This window comes from Lepisma saccharinum, chromosome 2 (genome assembly GCF_977018435.1).
Source record: "Lepisma saccharinum chromosome 2, izLepSacc3.1, whole genome shotgun sequence".
In the NCBI taxonomy this organism is placed as follows: domain Eukaryota; kingdom Metazoa; phylum Arthropoda; class Insecta; order Zygentoma; family Lepismatidae; genus Lepisma; species Lepisma saccharinum.
The window spans coordinates 182266169-182289593 of record NC_139230.1 but is presented as its reverse complement, the minus strand read 5'-3'; the positions used below and the strand labels follow the sequence as shown (position 1 = coordinate 182289593).

The 23425-nt window shown below is 35.4% G+C and overlaps 1 protein-coding gene across 4 annotated transcripts in view; it reads left to right on the top strand.

The window, feature by feature from the left end:
• Positions 1–23425, top strand: part of LOC145984221 (ubiquitin-like modifier-activating enzyme 1) — a 141254-nt gene that overhangs the window by 69948 nt on the left and 47881 nt on the right. For all 4 annotated transcript variants that reach the window (XM_083117781.1, XM_083117783.1, XM_083117782.1 and 1 more), the window contains 7 exons: positions 6605–6841; positions 9410–9544; positions 11906–12103; positions 13608–13740; positions 18996–19240; positions 20451–20612; positions 21452–21565. In XM_083117781.1, the coding sequence (XP_082973907.1) occupies positions 6605–6841; positions 9410–9544; positions 11906–12103; positions 13608–13740; positions 18996–19240; positions 20451–20612; positions 21452–21565 (1224 nt within the window). The remainder of the gene's footprint in view (positions 1–6604; positions 6842–9409; positions 9545–11905; positions 12104–13607; positions 13741–18995; positions 19241–20450; positions 20613–21451; positions 21566–23425) is intronic.

The following is a 23425-nucleotide window of genomic DNA, read 5'->3' as shown; positions in this document are numbered from 1 at the left end:
TGGGAAATAATTATAATATTTTGTTTCATGTGGACTGGCAAGGTTAAATGTGCAATGTGGATAAATGTAAAATTAATGTTCCACTCTTAATTTTTTTCTGAATCTGTTTGGCATGAAATGGCACTATGCAGAAATTGCATAGATCATCATTCAACCATAAATCATCGTGGTTATAATTTGAGACATATATAATGGGTACTAGCTGATTGCCCGGGGTAGGCTGGGTATTTGTTTATCCCAATCTTCTAGTAGACAGGAAAATAATGAATTCTAACTATAGTATAAAATTAACTTGGAGTTGAACGGCATTGGGAGTGTCACTAAGGGTGCCAGGGGTGTATTGGAGTTGAATGGCATTGGAAGTGTCACTATTCATCTTAGCGATCCCGAAATCTATGGATTCCACTAATATCGGTCATTTTCAATTATTTTTACATGTCACTCCCTTCCCACCCCTAGGGGTGCCAGGGGTGTCTTACATCCACGGTGTTTCTTTCCAGTTTGTAAGTCATGTGTACCAAGATTGATCATCGTGAATGTCACCAATTAGCTTAGCGACTCCGAAAACTATGGATTCGACATTTTTGACAGTTTATTCCCCCCCCCCCCCCCAATATCCCGATAGGTGATGAAATTGGAGTTGGACGGCATTGGGAGTGTCACTATTTATCTTAGCTACCCCAAAAACTATCGATTCCACACAAATATCGGTCGTTTTCGATTATGTTTACGTGTCACCCCTTCCCATACACACCCCTAGGGTTGTCATGGGTGTCTTACCCCCACAGTGTTTATTTCAAGGATGCAAGTGATATGTGTACCAAGTTTGGTTGAAATCGCTCAAGGCGTTCAAGAGTTATGCCGGAACAAACACACACACACACACATACGTACATCCATTTTTGTATATTAGAAGATTCATAGGTCAGGGTGGCTACTCACTGGGAATTTCTTGAATTCTGGGAATTATGCGTGAATTTTTCTCCGTAGACGTGAAAAATTGCAACTTTTATTAATCGAAATCCCATTGAATTTATACACATTTATTAATGTCCTGAGGCAAGTTTTTCAGTTTACTTTTTTTCATTGAAGAAGGAGAAGAAAATACAGTTGCGTGGAAAATAAAACAGAATTCTCTCACTTCGTTTGCTTTGTTAGTATCCTTTGCAGAATAATCTGTCGAACAGATGGAAGATTATTGCAAGATATCTTGAAGTTGATACGTAAATTTTCTTATACAATTAACAATGTGTCGTAGATTATTATGTCCTGTAACTAGAGTTGGAAGTGGTCAGGGAAAAGAACAGCTTCTTTGTCAAAAAACTGAGTCCCCCCCCCCCCCCACGGCTTTTTTGGTTGGGCTTTTTTCGGCTTTTTTCACAAAAGTGTCTCAAATCAATGGAAATACAGCAATTGGCAGTATTTTTCCTCTTCCATGGTTTTCGTTTATCTCCCTACTGTAAAATAGACACTCATTTCTAAATATAGAATACAATTTACAATATGAAATTTGTAGCTAGACATAAACATTGTTTTTAAGAAAGCTGGCTTTTTTGATTGGACAGTTCTTTCCGAGTGTTATCTTCATATTTCGGTAGGCTTATTAAATACATCTATGGAGTATAAACATATTCACATAACTAGAGTAGTTTTGTATGTGTTTTTAATAGAACCTAATAGTATGATATTATATGATGTAGTATATATATGAATTTGTTATACGAACATGTACATGAAGCAAAAAAGAAAATACTGCTCTACCTTTTGAAAATCTAGTATCAGATCTCTTTACATTAAATTTTATGTTCAGTAAAATATATATTTGTATTCTTGCTTTCCAGTACATAATGTATAATTTGATGAAATGGCCACTAAACCTGGTCCATGGAGCAACTAGTGATATGTTTTGGCTGTTTGTTGCATTGGTTCTCAACCATTTTGAGACAGCCCAGTAATTTATTTCTTACAAGTCAGTGCCCTGATCCCAACAATTTCACTCGTAAATACATTTCTGATCTTTAAAGTTTGTATAGAAATTAATATATCAAGCATGGCATAATCATAGTTCAATTATGTATAGACTTGCTGTCAAATATAAAATTAGATTAAAAAAATTAGTCGTCAAGCCCTGGGTGCAACGGACTTTTTGCATCCCGACTGTTGAAAAACACTGGCACTAAAACTGAAGTATAGAAGCAAATAAGACTGGCTGCAAATCTGGACTGGACCTACAGTTTGAAATGAGATCCGAAGCACTCTGCCTCCACTGAGCATTGAACCTCAGACCTCTTCTTATTACAAGGCAACACTCTAGAGGGTCATTCATGATTATAAAAGGAACCTTCTATCAAAAAGTACTTGCAATTTATTCTCTGTGATTTACAGGCTAAATGAAATCTTAATCTCTGATGAAGTAGCTAACAAGCTTGTCAAGTATAGAGAACATTCAGATCGAACCAACATGTGACAGTGGGGGGGATGTCACATTGAAGTGGCAAGTGACATGGACCTACCTATTCAGTCTGTAAGCAAGCATCCACCAAGCATGCACAAACAAGACTGAGGCTACATGATGCGCGCCAATGAAGGAGCTTACAGCCAAGTCACAGATGACAAGTGCGACAGTCTCCTTCAGTATAAAGCAAAACGTTCTCCGTGCATGCAAGAACAACAGATCAAAGCGGCACGATGCATGCCATTGAGAAAACAGTGTAGTCCGAGCAACATGCAAGTGACATGTTTAGTTTGTTTTCACATTTCGGTTCAAAAGGTTGAATGAATTACTGAGGGTCTGCTTCCAAGTAACACATGTCACTTGTTGCTTCGGTCTGAAAGTTCACTGAGAAAACTGTACAGGCCAAGTGACGAGCAACACATGCAGCTTATGTTGCTTCAGTTCGAAATGTTGCATTTACTTCTAAAGGCTGGTTTCCAAGAGTCATGTGTCGCTTCCATCTCAAAGCTCTGTTAAACAGGATATATACTCAAATTCACATAATACATATGCTTCTGCATGTGTGTTGTGAACAGTAAATATTTTTATTTGTACCAAAACATTGAATATTTTGATATTAACATTTGTTTTACATTTTATGACATCAATATTTAAATTGAGACACAAACATGTAAAAGCTTGTTCTAAGTCCATTTCATGGTCAGATGTGCTCATCAGGACTACATGTTAGTTTTAACCCTAGCTTACCCATGCCATACGAGAAACTTGCATACCAGGAGGTGGCTCACAAGCCCACACATTGTTTTATCACTAAAATTCAAGAAAACATTTAATTATTGAATCACTGCTTCCTTTGCTGATTATACAGGGTATACACAAATGAATGGTGTGTTTATAAATTACAATAAAAAAATTGTTTTTCAACTTATGTGGTTGCAGCAAACACTGTTAGAGGCGGAAACTGTCCCAGTATTTGATATGCGAGTTTGAATTCCAATCCTTCAATGTGGGCTCCCCTGGTTACATGAGACACATAAACGTGGTAATGAAAGTCGTTCCAGACATGGTGTAACATGTCCACTGTAATATTCTGCACTGCATGCATTATCCAATCACGAAGTTGCTGGATGGAAGTTGGCATTGGTTGTGCATAAACCCTGTCTTTTAAAAACCTTCATAGAAAGAAATTGCACAGCGTAAGATCCAGGGAATGAGGGGCCAAGGGAGAATGTGATTTTTTTGTGGAAAATCTGTACGTGATGAGGCCATATTTGGAATCAGCGTATCAAAGAGATTGTAATATTAACTTGCATATAAAAAAACTGACAGTTTCCGCCTCTTAACAGTGTTTGCTGGAAACACGTAAGTTGAAAATAAAATTTTTATTGACATTTATGACTGTACCATTCATTTGTGTATACCCTGTATACTATCATTAATAAAAAATAATAACCAATTATTGCAGGAGAGTCTCACATATACGTATTTTATCAATCACTAAAAGTCACAAGATTCATAATATTTTTTATTAATGCTTTTTAGTTTGTAGAAGTGTGGTTGTTTATTAAATATAATAATTACAATAGTTACCATCATTACCAACCAATTGTACAATGTCATGGTGCCTGATATGTGCAACAAGTGCATTTTCCCTCCTAATTACATTACATTTGTTTTTATGAACAAAAGTCATAATTAAATATTGGGATCATCCTAGGAAACAATGTAATTTATTTTCAAACAGATGAAAAGAAATAGAGGTGGTGGGCCTGCAAGCCACCACCCCCCCTCCCCTCTTGGTAAACTAGTGTTAAAATTGTATCTGAACAGTTATGCAATATGTGTCCACTGGGATTGGCCAATATCTGTCTCTTGGCTGCTACATCATGTAAATGTCTTTTAGCTAGTTGTAAAATATGTCACTACAAATCTGTAAACTCATAACAGTAACTTCAAGTGAAATAGGTTAGCTTTAATTGGCAAAAAGCCATTTTTTTTTTAAAAAAAACTGGCCTTTTATCGAAAAAAAACCGTCCATTCAAAAAAGCTGGCTTTTTTGCAACTCTTATCTGTAACATTTATGACTTGTGATTGTAGATGTGTTTCGATTCTGAGTATGTGAAATGGCAAATGTAAGATCCTCACCTTAAATTAAATATTTTAAATATGTACGAGTATATCGTTCAATTGAATTTCAATAGAATTGTTGGATAAATTGGAATTGCATTGACTCTTTATATTGTTAATATATTTGTGTGTGTGTGTCTGTGTATATGTGGGTGGTGAGAGGAGGTAATAGGCTGAAATAGAGACAACCTGCTTGTACTCTTGGATTTTTGGAGAGTTCTCCTTGAATTCCGGGAATTATACTTAAATTTTTTCAAGGTCTTAGAGTAACCACCCTGCAGGTTATTGACAATCATATTCTAATTGATGTTATTTTCTTGGGTAATTCCTTGAAAAGTGAAAGCTAAATGTCAAATTGTCAGATGTGTTTTTCAATTCAGTTATTATACAGGGTGATTCAGAATTTCTATTACACACTAACTAGGGGTTGTAGAGGGCTCCCTCCCGGACTTAGTAGATCAAGTTTTGATACGGAACCCATGTCTGGAAATGCACCATTAAAATGTTGAGCAAAAACTATTTGGGTCTTCCTATGACAGTGGATTAAGACAACTGAAAGATGCAGCTTGTAGATTCAGTACGGACATTACTACAGTGTATCATAGCACTCTACAACGAAAACCTTGTATTTTTTCAAAATGGCGGTCCCCAGCGTTGATGAAGGCACGACAGCATCGCAAAAATCTCTGTCACATCTGCTCTAACATTTTCAGAGCCATTTGGATTATATCAGAGGCAGCAAGGGTTCTTGCCAGGAGGTAGTGCAAGGGGTATCCCTCGGCCCAGCACACAATCATCAACTGTTTGAGTGAGGAGGACCTGTTGGCAAAAATCCTTGCCAAATTGTCAGTATGACCCCAGAGGGGATACGGCGGAGCTGCTTGCGATGCTGGGGCCGTCATTATGAACAATTACTGTAAAGATTTCATCGTGGAATGTTACAATACACTGTAGTAATGTTCGTATTAAATCTGCAAGCCGCATCTTAAAGTTATCTTATTCCACTGTCATAGGAAGACCAAAAACGTTTTGGCTCATAACTTTTTAATGGTGCATTTCCGGACATGTGTTCCTTATCAAAACTTGATCTACATAGTCCCCTCTACAACCCCTAGAAGTGTGTAATAGGAATTCTGAGTCACCCTGTATATTAACAACTTCAAGACTCATTACTGACTATATAACGTTTGTATGGAACTGTCTGATATGTATTGTGTACATTTTCCTTTCTGCTGTGGTGATGTCAGCAGAAAAGTTATATTGTGACGTAAAACAGTTCAAATCATTTTAATTGTACTATGATTTGCAAAATATGAGTAACTTGATTTGTTTACTGCCCAGTTTATTTGCTTATCAGATGTTTTCTTGTTTGCCTGTTCAAATCCCAGAAATACAGGATGTTTCAAAATGATCTGAACGATAAAACGTTCTGTGCACAATACAACATAATGTGTTAGGCTGACAAATTTGTAAAATGGCTGCCAGTGGTGAGGAGAAAGCATTTTGCGAGAGTAGGTTGGTCGTGAGCATGCAACGTCAGTTTCGTACATGATTTCATGTAAGAACTCTATTAGATACACTGCATTATTGAAAATTATTGATGAGAACATTGTGTAACATGGTGAAACGTGTCTGGATGGAGTTAGATTACCATATTGACACATGCAGAGTAATGAAGGGTGCTCATATTGAGCATTTGTGAGTTAACTTCGCGATAACCATTGGCACTAAAACTTGGACAGTTATATTACATATGTGTGAAGTTTTATCTTATTTTGACAATTTATGAATCAAATATAACAGGTTTAAATCATTCGCATCATTTTGAAACATGGTGTATAACCATTATTAAATGAAGGTGTGTTTTCAGTGTTCTATCTGTAACAGTCGAGCATAATTTTCTTATCAATATTTCAAAGAAAAATTACAGGCTAAAAATACGTAATCTAAAACTCATTTCTAACTTGTTACTCACTGTTCTCATGTGTGTAAATGTGTAATATACATTTTTGTTAATTTCAGGACATGGCTCAAAATGGAGCAACGCATCCAAATGATGACATTGATGAGGGTCTTTACTCAAGGCAGCTTTATGTCCTCGGACATGATGCTATGCGACGCATGGCTAGATCAGATATCCTCATTTCAGGAATGTGTGGGCTTGGAGTAGAAATTGCCAAAAATGTGATTCTTGGTGGAGTGAAGTCTGTTACTTTGCACGATAAAATAGCATGCAGCTATGCAGATTTATCATCACAGGTAAGTGCTTTGTATTGCTAACTTTTGGATATGTTAACCTTCAATTTGGTGTAAGGTGATACCACTTTGAACTAATTTTTTGAACCTGTTCTAACTCATTTACATTATCTTCAGTAGTTAAGTGAATGTGTATGAAAGTGTTGCCAACCTGTTGTTGCAAAGAACATTAAAATGAAAACAAAATTTTGCATAATTTCCAGAAGAATTAAACCATCAACGTTACAATTTTTTTATTCATTTGAAATTTGGCACAGTGGAAGGGTTTCCTGAGGTAAGAAATTATGCTAAGTTGCAGATTCATATCTTTTATATTTCTGAAATCTGACCATTTTTTTCAACATGATCGCCGAAATATTGCAATGTTAACAAAATGTTGAATTTTTTTCTTCAAAATCACACATTTTGCACTCCTGTAATTTCAGAAATGCGAGGTTCAAAGTGCCCTTTCATTGCTTGATTTCACATGGAATGGACAAAAATTGTCTTGCAGCTTTTTTGTGATCTCTATGAAAGTATCATCTGATATCAGAACAGAACTGGTATTGGCTGATTTTAGGATTGGTTAAGCCAGTGGTTCCCAAAGTATGTGCTCGGGTGCTGTGGCTGGCTTCTAGGGATGCCGTGAAATGTTCCAATATTTTCACTGAAATGAGAGTGATTGTTATGAATATCATTGATTGAATATCATTGTTCCATATATGTGCTTATTTAGTACGTTTTACATATAAAATGTGTCTGAATTTGAAATATGTGTTTATTTTTTAACTTAAGGCAAGCAACCTAACCACGGTAACTGAGCATTGCAAGTATTAGATAGGCTGACATTCTGACTTGGGTGCCACAGAAAAATCTTGAAACACTAAAGGTGCCCTGAAAAGAAAAAGTTTGGGAACCCCTGGGTTAAGCCCTAACTGAATGAATGGTGTGTTGTGCATAAGCAGACTTTTGTATTAATAATCTTAATTGATCATTTTATTTATGGATGCCAATTAGATTTTTACATTAACTTTAAAATTAATCATTCATTTTGTTCTGTTTTACACCTCTGCATTGGTGTGTGTATTCTTAAGATATTGTACATCTCTCAAAATGCTCTGATTGTTGATAAGGTTTTGCATAGTAAGGAGAAAGAATATATTGTACTCAACAAGTGAAGTTGATACTGTCGAAGATGTTGGCTCAATTTTGTGTTCAAGTACCTTGTAACTTCTCCTTCTTCTACTAACACTACAGCGTTACTGCACCACATGCAGACAAATGGCTGTAGTCAGCAGGCAACATTGTGTTACAATTTTACACATCTTTGCAGGCTCTCTTCAGACTGGAAGAACAGATTCTTGAAAACAGCTTTGGCTACATGCTGGGTATAGAGACAAATTATGTGACATTCAGCAAGAGATGATAGAAGAGACTCAGTTTGAGTTAATGGTCAAGTGAAAGTTCTAGAAGACAATTTTCAGAAATAATCTCAATAGATATCACTCTTAGTCTTAACTATTGTTCTTATTATTTACATTTCATAAGCTCTTAATGTGTGGCACAATCTTTGCCTCACATACTTTGAATGATTTAGAATGGTCATTCTCTTCAAAATCAGGAACTTAATTTATACCAAGGGACCTAACTGCTCATCTCATTATCTACAGTAAACGTGTCCTAATTAATTTAACTTCCCATAAAAGTAGTAATATTATAATTTGAGCCACATATTTGTGTTGAATCATAGATCAAGATTTCAGTACAAATACTGGGCATATTTCATGATCAAAAGCAGTATACAAAATGGCATTTCAGTGTTAAAATGGTGAATAAAATCCTAAATTTGATTTAAAAACTATACTTATTAAACAAAATTAATATTTCAGTTCTAATAGCACATTTATATAGTTAACAAAATATTAAGTTTATTCCTGTGGAAAGGAGTCGATTTTTGCTTCTCAGATATTTATAGCAGAATTAATAAATTTTCCATGGATTGCATAACTCACAGGGTAATTCAGTCTTCAGAAGGTGTAACTTCGGTAAATGAACCCTAAATTTCATGTTTAAGAGTTTATATCGCAGTTAATTTTGCTCATTTTATAACAAAACATGGTAGCAAAATGCACCTCACACCTTTCAAAAGCTTGAAAAATTAACATAACAATGCGATACGTAGAAATTTTCAGTGATAAATGCATGAAGATTTCTACGTAGTACATCTCCTGTGTGTGCCTAATCTTCAATATTTACAATGTGATATTTCGCATTTCGTGTTTTTGTCAGAAATTAAATATGCATGCCCCTAATTATAATAATGAACTACTTCTAAAAAAATAACTGAACTCTCCCATCAGCTGCTTCAATTCCCCGTTGTGAAGGGAGGATAAAGACCATCCATTTTTTCCTTGCTGTGAGGTTCTTCGGACATACAGGACCTATATTTTAGGGCATCAATTACAGTAGGCGCTAGGTATTATATTAGCAGGTGAGGAGGAGGGGTTGCAATAATAATAACACTATATTCTGTGCTGTTTTGTAAAATGTTGATGTTTATGTATTTATGTTATTTATGTTTTATTCTTGCAGTTCTACTTGACAGTGGAGGACTTGGGAAAAAACAGGGCGGAAGCATGTTGCCACCGTCTTGCTGAATTAAATACATATGTACCAACTCAGTCATACACAGGCACCTTAGCAGATAGCTTCATAAAGAAATTTCAGGTAAACCATTGTGGATTTTCAAAAGTTGATTAACCTTTAATGGATTGGACCTTGTAAAGCACACAATACCAGAGGTTTCTATTTGGGTACTTTTCAAATGTGTATAAAGATTCATAGGAAGATAACTCTTTATCATTGAGAGGTGTAGTGCGTATTTATGTGTTGTTAGTAGGGCTAGGATTTTGATTACCTTAAAATTGCCAAAAAAATGACCTTCAAAAAATGCATTTATGACCTAATACATGCAAGAAAATGCCCTATAAACTTAGATAAATGACCTAAAAATTCTGAAAGATTTGTAAAACAAATTTATAAACTACCAAGAGAAATTCAAATTACAAATTAACATTACAGTATCTATCACATGTTCATTGCATATGGTAGTACAAGTAAGAAAGTTCAGTTTTAATCACCTTTTACACTTTAAGTACTGAGTTGCAGTACACAATGAAAATCATATGTAAATTTTCAAAAGTGTAAGATTGTCGGTTGCCGTGGACTTTAGTTTCATTCCAAGTGTAATTAGAGGGAAGTGAAATTTTACAAAAAAAAAAAAAAATAATAATAATTTGCAGCTCACTGCTTCACAGTTTCACAGTGTCATGTTGAAATTTATGTTTTAATTAACTAAATTGAAATAGGTATTACCCACTAGGCAATATTGTGGTGAGTTTCCAATCCTGGAGTTCTCGCCAGCAACAGAATGACCAAACATTGGCTGTTATATGCTTCACACTCATGCAAATAATTACACACCAAGCACTTTTACTTTCTAATAAAAATAATTGTTGAATTATAGAAAAAACAACTAATGCATATCAAAACAATATATGTTTAAAACATTATTTATCTCAGAGACTGTTTGTGGTTGTGGTAACTAATCATACAGTCTTTTGTACAGCATACAGCATCTATAAATTCATGCTCATATAGGGTACATGTGCTTTAGTAATGAGAAGATAAACAAGAAATATTTTCACTAGAATTAGGAAAAAGCCTTGCTTTTTTTATTGCATGTTTTTTCCCCTTCAATAAATGGCTATGTTGGAAGCTAAAGATTTTTGGAGACTTTTTTGCCAATTGTTGCCAATGCATGTCATTTGCATCATTGGTTTGAATCTTAGACATTTTTAATGACTTATTTTGCAAGTATATAAATAATCTTATGTAATATCGTATGAGAACCAGAGCAATGTAACTCCAGAAATGTGGTGTCTGTTTTGTTTTAACTTATCTCCTCTGAAGAGCTCTATTTGGAGTCAGATCAACATTTATCTACTTTTAATCCTTAGCAGTAAGGTGGAATCACTTATCTCCAATTTACTGACTCTTGTATGTCAGATGTATTCATAAGAATATATTATTTCCTTTCTCCCATAAATTTGATAAATTGGAGTAATGTCCGACTGGTTCTCATAGGACGATATAACAGCTGAGGAAGAGTATGTCCATTTCTTCTACAGTGTGTTTCAAAATTGATGCAACCCTAACTTTATTGCTTGTAACATGAAAACTGTTGAGAAAAATTCACACCAAGTTTTCTGCATTATGAAAGAAACCTTGTTTATTGATATATTTTAAATAATTGCCAGTTTATTGCATACAGGAACTTCTAGAGATTAAGGGCTCAAATCAGAGTGATTTTTTTTGGTTCAGAATGCCAATGGAAAAGGAATAGAAAGGAATAAGAAAGTATTGCCTGGCCATAATTCAAAAGAAAATGGCAAATGAGTCATGTGAAACACTTATTTTATTTGAGAATAGCCAATTTTGTCTCCATAAGTAGGCAGTACCCAAAGAAACAATACAGTGGAATCTTAGTTTTACATTTTTCACGGGACCAAGTTGCAAGAACCTAAAATGTAGGAAAGTGTAAAATCCAGTTAAATTTTATAGCATTTTGCTCTATTGGGACCATGAACATTGAATATATAATGCGGGAAAATGTAAAACTGGGGAACGTAGAATCTGGGTTGCACTGAATTATTTTTTGTCTTTGCACCAATTTGTATTAAAATCACCTATCTTTTCTGAATGGGTAGCTACTAACCTTTTAGCAATATAAGTGTAAATTTAGTTAGTATTATAACTGTTTCTGAAAAGCACTTGTTTTTGAAGAGAATGCTGGCAGTTGGTTTTCTCATTGTTTTTAATTGCAAATGCTCACACAGAACTTTTTCTTAGTATCATCCCAGAGACTTAATAGACCTGCATGTTCATTTTATTTTTCATTTTGCAGAAAGTAAACTACTATATTGATAATAATGTTGTTAGTTCTAGACATCTGTTTCTCAGACTTTAATAGCACTGTGATATTTTTGTTAATAGTAATTGCAACTTTGGTTTTGTTTTCTTTTTCAGGTTGTTGTTCTTGTCAATTATAGTTTGGAAGAACAGTTACAAATTTCAGAACTAACCCGTTCCAATAATGTTGCTTTGATAATAGCAAATTCAAGAGGATTATTCTCACAGGTGTTCTGTGATTTTGGGGAAGATTTCTCAGTTGTGGATACAACTGGAGAAGAACCAATATCTGCTATGATTGCCAGTGTTTCAAAGGTAATGTTTCTCTTAGACTAACTGAATATTAATCAATAGTTAGTATAATAAAATCCCACACCGTGGCCATGCGGTCTAAGGTGTCATGCTTTTGGCTCCGGCTACGGGACATGTGCAGGTTTGAGTCCCCTAGGGGAAAGCTTAACAACTTTTCTCCTGAGATTTCAGCCTGTGTATGGGACTGGTGGCCACCCACCAGCACGAGGGAATTGGGGAGCTATGAATGGGAAGTGTAACTTGGTCACAGAAACCTACGACGACGACTGGGGGTTTGTCATGGCGGCCAGAGGTCATCCCGTAACTGGTTGGATGAACTCCCACGGTCAACCAGGGTGTCTACTCACCGGGAATTCTGTGTGAATGCTGCTTGAATTTTTCTCTGTAGACGTGAAAAATTACAACTTTTATTAATCCCAATCCCAGTGAGTTTATACATATGTATAAATGCCCCGAGGCGAGTTTTTCACAATTTATATTTTTATCGAGGAAATAAAGGAATACTGTGTTAAAAATAAAACAGAAATCTCTTGATCCATTTACTTTGTTAGTGTCATTTGTAGAGCAATCTGACAGGCGGGAGATTATTGCAAGATAAGATATCTGGAAGATGATTGGGCAGATTTGAGTGTGAAATTCTTACACGATTTCTCGCAGATTAGAAATATACTGTAACATTTGTGACTTGTGTTTGTAGTTGTATTTCGAGTATGAGTATGTGAAATGGCAAATCTAAACTATGGACCTCAAATTAAATGTTTTAAATATATGGTATAATTAAATTAAATTAGAATTTTGGGTACATTGGAATCTCGCAGACCCTTTATATTGTTACTATATTTGTGTGTGCTTATGTGTGGGTGTTGAGAGGCAGTAATACGTAAGGTGAAACAGAGAAAACATCTGCTTGTAGCCTTCAATTGTTGGAAAGTTCACCTTGAAAACTGGAAATTATACTTGAATTTTATCGTGGTCCTAGAGTAGCCACCCTGTCAACTGACTCTTGAGCCCAAAGCTTATTCAGTACACCACCATAGCATACTGTATGGTGCAGTTATAATGTGCTGTGGAACCAGAGAAAATTGATTTAATAAAGTATGAAGAGAAACCAAACATGAATGTTTGAATGAAAATAATTTTGATATCATCCAAATGGAAGTAATTGCTACTAGTATGCTTTTTGGGGGTGGGGGTTGGAGCTCTTAATTTAAAAAAAAATGCAATATTACAGTACACAAATATTTATATTTGTTCTTTTTATGGCAAATATTACAGACATGATATACATGTAGGGTTATCACTGCTTAGAATTTTTATACATGCTCAGTATAAAATTATACTTAGAATAAATTCTTTAACTGATTCAGTGTGACAAATGAAAGGAACAGAAAATTACAGTTTGTGACTTATGTACATTTTCCTGATCACCATAGATTTAATTTCATAAACTAATTGTTAAGATATAAATAAATCAACAAAAAATACTTAACAACTGGTTCTTTTTCAGGAATCTGAAGGAGTTGTGACATGTCTAGATGATGCACGCCATGGCCTTGAAGATGGAGACTATGTCACATTTTCAGAAGTGCAGGGAATGGTGGAATTAAATAAGTGTGAACCAAAGAAGATAAAAGTATTAGGTAATGCTCTTTATTAGGCCACATGTAGATCATAATGTTGTTAGTGAAAACTGTTTGATATTGTTAGGCACATGGGTTAATCAGTTACCTCCCATGCTGCTGGCAAGCTTCTACTCTTGCTTGGCAAAAGCTTATCAGAATTAGTGTTTTTTATACTTTTAAATAGGGCTGAGATATTATATACCACTTTGACCCATACTGATACTTGACCATTGTAACAATAAATGTTAATATATAAGTATTAAAACCAGTGGTCGAAAGTAGCACGCTACTTGTAGTGGCACTACTGTAGCTAGCTACAAAATTTGTAGCTCTAGCAGCTCTACATTTTTAAAATTGTAGCTGTAACTGTGGCAAAGCTACAAAATTCCTGTAGTGTGTAGCGAAAATTTCACCACAGCTACATTTCTTCCTGGCATTTTGATGTAAATTTTGTATGTGACAACAGTGTCAAAAAAATGTCAATAATGACGCTTATGAAAAAGTATGCTCACTTGTGACAACAGTGTCAAAAAAATGTCAATAATGACGCTTATGAAAAAGTGTGCTCACTTGTGCAGGATGTTCATAATGAGGAAGGCTATTGTAAGATAATGGCAATGTGGATAATCCAGGTGATAGATAGAGGCACATATTTTTAGTAAATAGAAAAGCAACTTTCCGGTACAAAATCAGAGTCAATTTCGGGTTTGAAAGCGGTATATAAAATAATATTATGCTGTTTTAGCGGTGAAAAGCGGTATATAAAATGACATTTTGGTTTTTAAAAGTGTGAATATAGTCTTAAATTTGATTTAAAAACTGCACTTACTACACAAAATAATCATATCCCTTCTAATAGCACATTTATGTCATTACCAGAATATTAAGTTTATTCCTGTACAAAGGGGTCAATTTTTGCCTCTCAAATATTTACAGCAGAATTTACCAATTTTCAGTGAATTGTATATCTCTCAGGATAATTGTGACTTCAGAATGTGTCGCACAGTAAATAAACTCTAATTTTCGTGTTTGTCTATTTTGCATATTACAGTTCATTTCACATTATTTCGTAACAAAACAGGGTGGGAAAATGCACTTCACACCTTTCAGAAACATGAAAAATTAACATTACACTTCACATTTCATGTTTTTGTCAAAAATGAAATATGCATGCCTCTAGGAATCGATAATCTTATATCCCATATTATTAGTATCTCAATATTTCTGATATCCAGTGGCAGTATGTGGAAAATACAAATGTCAGATATTCAGATAAAAATATACAAGATATCTTGATATTCAAAATTAAGATATCCAGCATAGAGATTTCGAGTCTTCCAATGAACATTTCCACTACGAAACGAATAGGCAATACATTTTAAATCAAATCATTACATGTTAATGATAGAGAAATGGGCAATGTATTTTGGCAATAGTTAAATATTTGTTTTGGTTCCTGAGAAACTGAAATTCACATCTTGCATCACTGATATAGAAATGTCTCACGATTGGCCTGATGTAACCAGTGATGAAGGTGAACAATTCTTTCTGGTCACCCTGTAAACTTAGCATGAGCAGTGTAAGCCATGGACATTCTATGGGGATGCAAGGAGAGACACTTCTCCCCCCCCCCCCTGGAAAATGAATGTCACATTTCTTTCACACATATAATCTGATTCACTCACAGCAATTTATTTCAATTATTATAAGTGTGTTGCAGTAACATGATAACTTCAAATGTTTTTTGATCAAGCAATGCTAGTATGGAGTGAAACATGCCTAGTTTTCAGTCTATGAAAAAATGCCTTGCTTGCCCCTCCTTGGGAAATATCATAAGGATGTCCATGGTGTATGCAACAAAAAGTCATGAATTGCTGTGTAAATCAAGTATCTTGTAACTTGCAGTTCCTAAATGAGTGATCAATTTCTTTTAGATCCATTACATCCTCAAAGCCGCAGTATTTTATAATAACTCAACCACTGGGTAGAGAATTTTCCACTGAACGGAAAAAACAAAAGTGCCAGCAGTCATGCACAAGTTTGTAATCATGAAATTATTGAAAATATCTAGGCAACAGCGAAAGTTACCCACATGAAGATTTATGTGAATGCTCCAGAAGGAATTATAAGCAGATGAAATTTTTCGGATTTTGGATATCATAGCAGCTTTTGAAAGAGAAAATTTTGAATAAAACTACCTTCGCATCAGCCAAAGGTCCAGCCGAGCCTTAAATTGAGTAAAGCGAGAACTTGCTGGTATCATTTTTCTATGATGTAATTTTTCAAATTGTTGCACATACTTTTATTGTGGAACTTTTGTTTTGAAGCATTATTTTATCTTAATGGCACATATCTAAAGAATTGGGATATCTGAATATGTTATAATTATTGGATATTCAGAAATTCTGGATATCCACAAGCCTCAAGAAAATTATCATCCTAGAAAGAGTCAGTGAGAAACAAATTGCCATTGATCATTTTTTTTGTTCAAAATACTGCCTTCATATTTCTCTCTTAAGAATGAAATAATTATTCTATACAATAATATGTTGATATAGAAACATAAATACTCTTACAACCTTATAATTTACCAGCATCCTTATTATTTAGAAAGTACAACTGTTCAGGGATTAAATAATTATTGAAGCTTTCCTGGCAGTGAATACTGAAGAGGTTTTCTTGAGCAATCAGCCAGGTGATTTCTGGATATGCTTCCGAGCTTTCGAGAGCTAACGTCACTCTCATCTTCAGGGATTGAAGTGGAGAGAAAAGTCAGGTTGAAGTTATATGTATTTGGTGCATTAGGGGTCCAGTGTAGGTGGCGTTTCTCTGACATCGGCACTCCCAGTTGACTATCACTAACTAGACTGGGTCCAGTTCAAGTCTTGTGTCCCTGTTGAGATTTTCCTTTACCTGTGATTGGCTATTGCTTCTTTGATGAGATGGTCCCAGTAATTTGACGATATATATTGATGATCTCGGTGGTTGTGAAGTCAATTCTATGTCCCTCCTGGATGGAATGTTCTGCTAACCCTGATTTTTCGGGATGAAAATTCTTGATGTAGCTGGCGTGTTCTTTGCAACACTGTCCTATTGTCCTCCCCATTTGTCCAATGTAGGCTTTATCGCAGGAACAGATGATATGGTAAACCCCGGGTGTCTTCTATCCCAGGTCGTCTCTTTAGGGTTTCGAAGTCAGCCTCTGACTTTCGATGGCGGTTTGTGGATCATCTTGATGTTGTGTTTTGAAAAGAAAAGAAAAAAAAATATAAAGGTACGAGGGGGTGCTGAAAAGTTCGTAGCCCAACCCAGAAGGAGTGCACCTGGAATGATGAAATTTTACAGTTATTCTACATACTCCCCCCGAAGTTCAATACACTTCCTTGCACGGTGCTCCAATTTTTGCAGACCAGTGAAAAAAAATTGTGAAGGCTGTTCCACACACCACTGTTCCATAGCACTAATCACCTCCTTATCAGATCCAAAATGGCGTCCTTTCAAGTGTTGTTTGAGTTTGAGGAATAGGAAATAGTCTGACGGAGCTAGATCTGGGGAATAAGGGGGATGATCTAGACATTGAAACCCTAGATCATGCAATGTCAGTTGTGTTTGCAGTGCTCGATGGACAGGGGTATTGTCCTGCAGGAACAGAATTCCTTTTTTCATTTTTCCGCGGCATTGCACTTTCAATTTGTCTTTCAATTTTGTGAGTAATGCAGAGTAATACTCTGCATTAAATGTCTGGGCCTTGGGCAGGTAGTCTATGAGTACGACTCCATCCTTATCCCAGAAGAATGTTGCAAACACTTTCCCAGCCGACTTCTGCCTCTTGAACTTCTTGGGCGAGGGGAACCTGAGTGCCGCCACTCCATTGACTGTTGTTTAGTTTCAGGATCGTTGTGGTACAACCATGTTTCATCCATGGTTAATATTTGTGACAGAAATTGGTCGGCATTACGTTCAAAATGGGTAATGACTTCCCTTGATGTCCTCACTCTTTCACGCTTTTGATCTGATGACAGATTTTTGGGAACCCATTTTGCCGAGAGCTTGCAAATGTCCAATTCATTATGAATTATGGTACCAACGTGTTCCCGAGAAATGCCCATAAACTCTGCCACACGTTTTGCTGAGATTCTGCGATTTTCAAGAAAAAGGTCATGAATTTCATCCACGATTTTGGGGACAGTCACTGTTTTTGGTCTTCCTGCACGTGGAGCATCATCTGTTGCAAAATCGCCACATTTAAACTATGCCACCCACTTCTTCACCACTGCATATGATGGAGGAGAGTCCCATAGTGTTCCACTGATTTCCTCATGAATTTGCTTCGGCGACTTTCCTTGGTGGAACAAAAATTTGATCACAGCTCTGATCTCGATGTTTGTTAAATTCGCTGGCTGGGCACACATGATCATTTCAGGGGCCTGAAAAGCACATTAATAATTCCGTTATTAATATGAAAATTTGCATGTGTACATACCAAGATATGTTCATTAAAACTGTAAAGTTTCATCATTCTACGTGCACTCCTTCTGGGTTGGGCTACGAACTTTTCAGCACCCCCTCGTATGGTAATTGCTGATTTATAGAACTGAGCCAATACTACCTCAAACTGATGCTCGTATTTATGCCAATACTCCTACAGATTCCTGGGCCTCCCCGATGGCGCAGTGGTAGTGTCATCGCCATGTAACCAAGTGGTGCTGGGTTTGTTACCCGGTGGATGCACATAGTGGTTTGGATTCCACTTTAAACTGTAGGTCCACTCCCAATTAGCCTTTATGTGCATAAAGTGGACTTAAAACACCAAATCAGTCCATCAATCCTACAGATTCCCACTGATAACAATGCTTGAAAATTGTAACAATCCAAAGTTGTTCAGAATATTTATTAATTTTAGTTTGTAAGTTGAATTGTTGCTTTTAAGTCCACTTCATGCGCAGAAAGGCTAATCGGGACTGAACATACAGTTTAAAGTGAGATCTGAAGCACTTATATTGTATTCATCAATTTATCAAGAGTGTTGTTTTAAAACATACAAAAATTACATCAGAATGTTAAAGCACCTTTTATGTAATCCCAGAATTCAGCTTTTCACTTAAAACTGGTACAAAATGAAAGAAACTTTAAATTTTGCATAATTTGTGTGTGTGTGTGTGTGTTGAGAGAAAGAGAGAGAAAGTGAGAGTGTATATGTGCATGTATGCTTATTTTCATACATACTGCATATTTATAGTTGAGTAATTCATTGCCACGTTGTTTCATTTCAGGACCATACACATTCAGTATTGGAGATACAAGTTCATATTCAGAGTATTCTTATGGCGGAACGGTTGTTCAAGTAAAGATGCCAAAAACACTCCATTTTGCACCACTGCAGAAAGCTCTTGAAGAACCAGAATATGTAGTAACAGATTTTGCAAAATTTGATCGATGTGATCAGCTTCATCTGGCGTTTTACACATTATCAGAATTTGTAAAACTTAACAACAGGATGCCTAAGTCATGGAGTGAGGTATGTGTTTTCTTTCAAATCAAGATGTGTGTGCACCTTTTTGCATAGTTTTTCCAGTGTACATTATTTATAATTATTGCAATTCTTGAGAGTAAAAATTAAAGGCATGTATGACCTTTCTAGAACATTGTGTTGTACCTGTTTCTTATTGTTCAATTTGGATGGGGATTTTAATTGTATGGTGGACCATTGACTTATATTTTGAATTTTAAGTTTTCCTGTGTAATGCACTTGATTTGCATGGTCCCGTCAATACAACATATCATGTGTCTTTCTGATCTCAGTTTTATATTTGGGGTCAAATTATTTATACCACTTTGTTCAAGCTGTCTTAATGGCTGAGCCATTGAGCAGTTGACTCATGATCTTACCACTGAAGATTCCAGCTTTGAGTCCTGACCTAGACCTAAATGTTTCTCCATTAATTAGTAATTCATCTTGATCATAATTTTGTTTCTTGGAAATTTCGCATTGTGATACAGTGCTAACTAATACATTAAATGGTACTGTGTTCATTTGTCCACCTTTTGAATATGATATTCTCTTTGTGAGGTGTGCTTCTTTTTGAGGTAAGGTGCTCAAAAAAAGAAAATATACATTTATTGATTAATGACATTAAACACTACATACTTACCAACACCACCTTCCCCTGTTGATCAGGATAATTTCTGGACACATTACTAGATGCACATTTTGACTGCTGCTAATCAACTGAATATTGCTATACATAGGGACATGAAAATTTACTTTTTCATAGCAACACAAAATGTGAGATAATTTTCATTTTAGATTATTTCAAATGTGAGAGGTGCATTTTTCTACATCCTACATTAAAATATGGGAAATATTCTCTTAAAAATTACATTCATAATTTATTTCCCAAAACAACCCTTTTCCTGAGTTGATTATTTTGTGAGTTATACAGAATTAATTACAAGAATATTGATTCTTCCCAAGGAAAAGATATATGATTAACAATAGATTACTTTAGAAAGGTAAGATTGCATTTTACATAGGTGATTATTAAGAATATCCCTTTTAAGATATACATTTTTATTTTGTGTAATGAGGGTAAATTTTGAAAATTATATTTGCCATTTTATTCATCATAGTATTTCCAAAAGCAAATGTGTGATAGGAAATAATTTTGTTTCATTACAAGACATCCTTGTCCCAATATTGAACTGTGACTTTTGTATTTCTCTTTTAGACTGATGCTTCAGAATTTATTGACTTGGCAAAGAAACTAAATGGAGTAAACATTAAACAGGTAGAATCTTTAGATGAGGATTTGGTAAAGATTTTTGCTAAAACCTGTGCTGGAAACATCTGTCCAATTAATGCTGTCATTGGAGGAATCGTAGCTCAAGAGGTGAGTGAATATTTTTTTTTACATTAACTAGATATACAGAAAAATATACATTAAGATTCTTCCACTGTTAAAAGTTAAATATGGTAAAATAAACATGAAATAAGACATTTGAAGTGGTAGCATGTGTTTCTAGCTTCTGCATGGGAGACTGTAAGCGATAGGAGTTTCAATTGAGACCTGGCATTGTCATGTTGGAATGTTTGTGGGAAATCATCATATTTCATGTGTGAAATGTCAAATGCTTACGGAATGTAGCTCTGAATCACAACAATGTTTTTCTGCATATGGAGTAGTGGTATTATTGTTGGTTAGTGATTGATGGTGTGATACAGAACCCTGGTCCCAGTGAGGAAATGGGAGGTATCAAAGCAATGCTTCAAGAACTCTGGGCTTCTCATTGCTTCCTTGCAAGAGGATTTCAACCAGAGAGCCCAATGAATAAAGAATTTGATTTCCATTTTAGAAATATTTTATGTGAGATAAAGCATTTTCAGGTCCGACCGAAGTGTTTTAAAACTTATAAAGCTCTAGTTGGTAGTGTCCTCATTGTTATGAAGAAAACAAGTCCTATAATCGTTGGTGCTTCTTTAGATGAACAAAATGTAAACAGTTTAATTGTAAAGTTGTAAAACAAAGCATAGTCTTGATAGTTACGAATGTGTAGTGTACATCAACCAGCATCGCCTGTTGCCTTATGTGAGAACATGTTTTGCCACATTGCCAGTAGATAATGCTCTTTGTTAGAACATGTCACTCCACATCCATAAACATTACAAATGACACGAAATATCCATATGTGTACATATATGCATTAATATAGACCGTACAATGATTTACAGGTTATGAAAGCTACTAGTGGAAAATTTTCCCCCATTTTTCAATGGGTATATTTTGATGCTACTGAATGCCTTCCAGATGATTTAAGCGATTTGACAGAAGAACAGTGTCAACCAGTAAGTACTGAATTATGAATTTTAATCAGTGTAGAAAAGTTGCATTACATTCCACACCAACCCTTTGTGTCTGCTTGGTTTTATATGAGAATAAATATTTCTAATTTGAAAGAGATGAGTGTAGCATTTATTCTGAAATACCTGTTTCAGATTGGGTATTCCTTTTGCTGTACAATATTGTTCCATACAGTTAATTATACGGCATGTCCCGCTTATACGTATAATAAAAGAAAAAATCACATCTTTTTTACTTACCAATATTTTTTTGTACAAACTTTGTACAAACATGTAACAACTCAGAAATATTTTTTACATATCAAGAAAACTAGCCCACTTCCACATGTGAACCGTTAGTGGCATGGCAAATGTCAAACCAGTTGTCAGCCTCAAGTCACATGTTTTGAAGCATGTGCGGGGTAATGTTGCTTACTGCAACCGCAATTCTTTCATGCAAGTCTTGCAAATCTCTAACCGGTGTACAGTAAACTTTGTCCTTAACATACCCCCCCCCCCCAGAAAAAGCACACACAGTGAAGTCTGGTGACTGTGGGGGCCATTCAATAAAATTCAATTTTCCATTGAAATGCTCATCCAGGAAGTCTCTTAACAAGATTTGAGAAATGACATGGTGCTCCATCTTGTTGCAGGATGCCCCCGGGTGGAAGTTGGGGTTCAACAAAAAGCTGTAACATGTCCAGGTAATTGTTGTAATTCACTGTTCCCTTGGGCAACCGATGATTTTGGTCATCATCACACCGCACCACATGTTCAATTTCAGAGAATCTTGTTGTCTCACACGAACCTCGTGAGGATTTTCGGAACCCCATATCCTACAATTGTGTTGGTTAACATGACCGCTAACATGGAAGGTGGTCTCATCCAAAAAGCAAACACTGTCCAAGAATAAATCATCCTGATCAATTTTCCTAAGCATTTTGTTAGCAAATTGAACCCTGATAGGCTTGTCACCAGGTTTTATGTGCTGATGAAGTTGAATTTTGTATGCATGAAGGCGCAGTCAATTGTGGAGTACCCTGTGTATTGTAGATGTAGGAATTTGTAGTTGCCTGCTAGCTTGGCGTATAGATTTCCTTGGACTCGGGCTAAGTGAGGCATGAACACGCTCCACATTCTCATCAGACACTTTCCTTTTTGAATGCTTGCCTCTTATCGGCAACAAAGAACCGTTTTCACGTAACTGTTTTTCCCATTTCTTTATTGAAATGTACGATGGAACTACTACTTTAGCATCTAAACCATAACGTGCACGAAATAGTCTCCGCACAAGAGTCTCAGACTTCACTTCAGACAATGTTAAAACACAAAACACCTTTTCTTGTGGCGACCACATGACTAGTGGCTACTGAGAAATGGATAATATCAGTTTTCAAGACATTATGGCACTGAATGTGTTGCTAAAAAAAAATCTGAGTCATTCTTTAAAATGAAACAAGAATCACATCATTCTGACAGTTTGTTTGGAAGTTATGAATTTTTCTTTTATTATACGTATAAGCGGGACACAATGTGTATTAAAGCCAGGCTCACCAAAATATTTTGTTCCAGAAGATATGCTCATCTATTATTTTAAGTACCAGTAGTTTGCTTTACGTAATACTCCAAACTTTTTAGTGGGAATGAGACTTTAATTGATACTGAATTGATAACCTGTCAGTATCGTGTATTTTGAAAAGAAGCTGATAATTTTACTGATCTAATATTTTTTATGAATAGTCTTAATTGAATACACATTTCTGTAATTTTATTATTGTTTTAGGAACCATTCATGTTCCATGCTTCGTAAAATAAATTTTGAAATACAGAGTAATATTCACTTACATTAATTAACACATTCGGGTC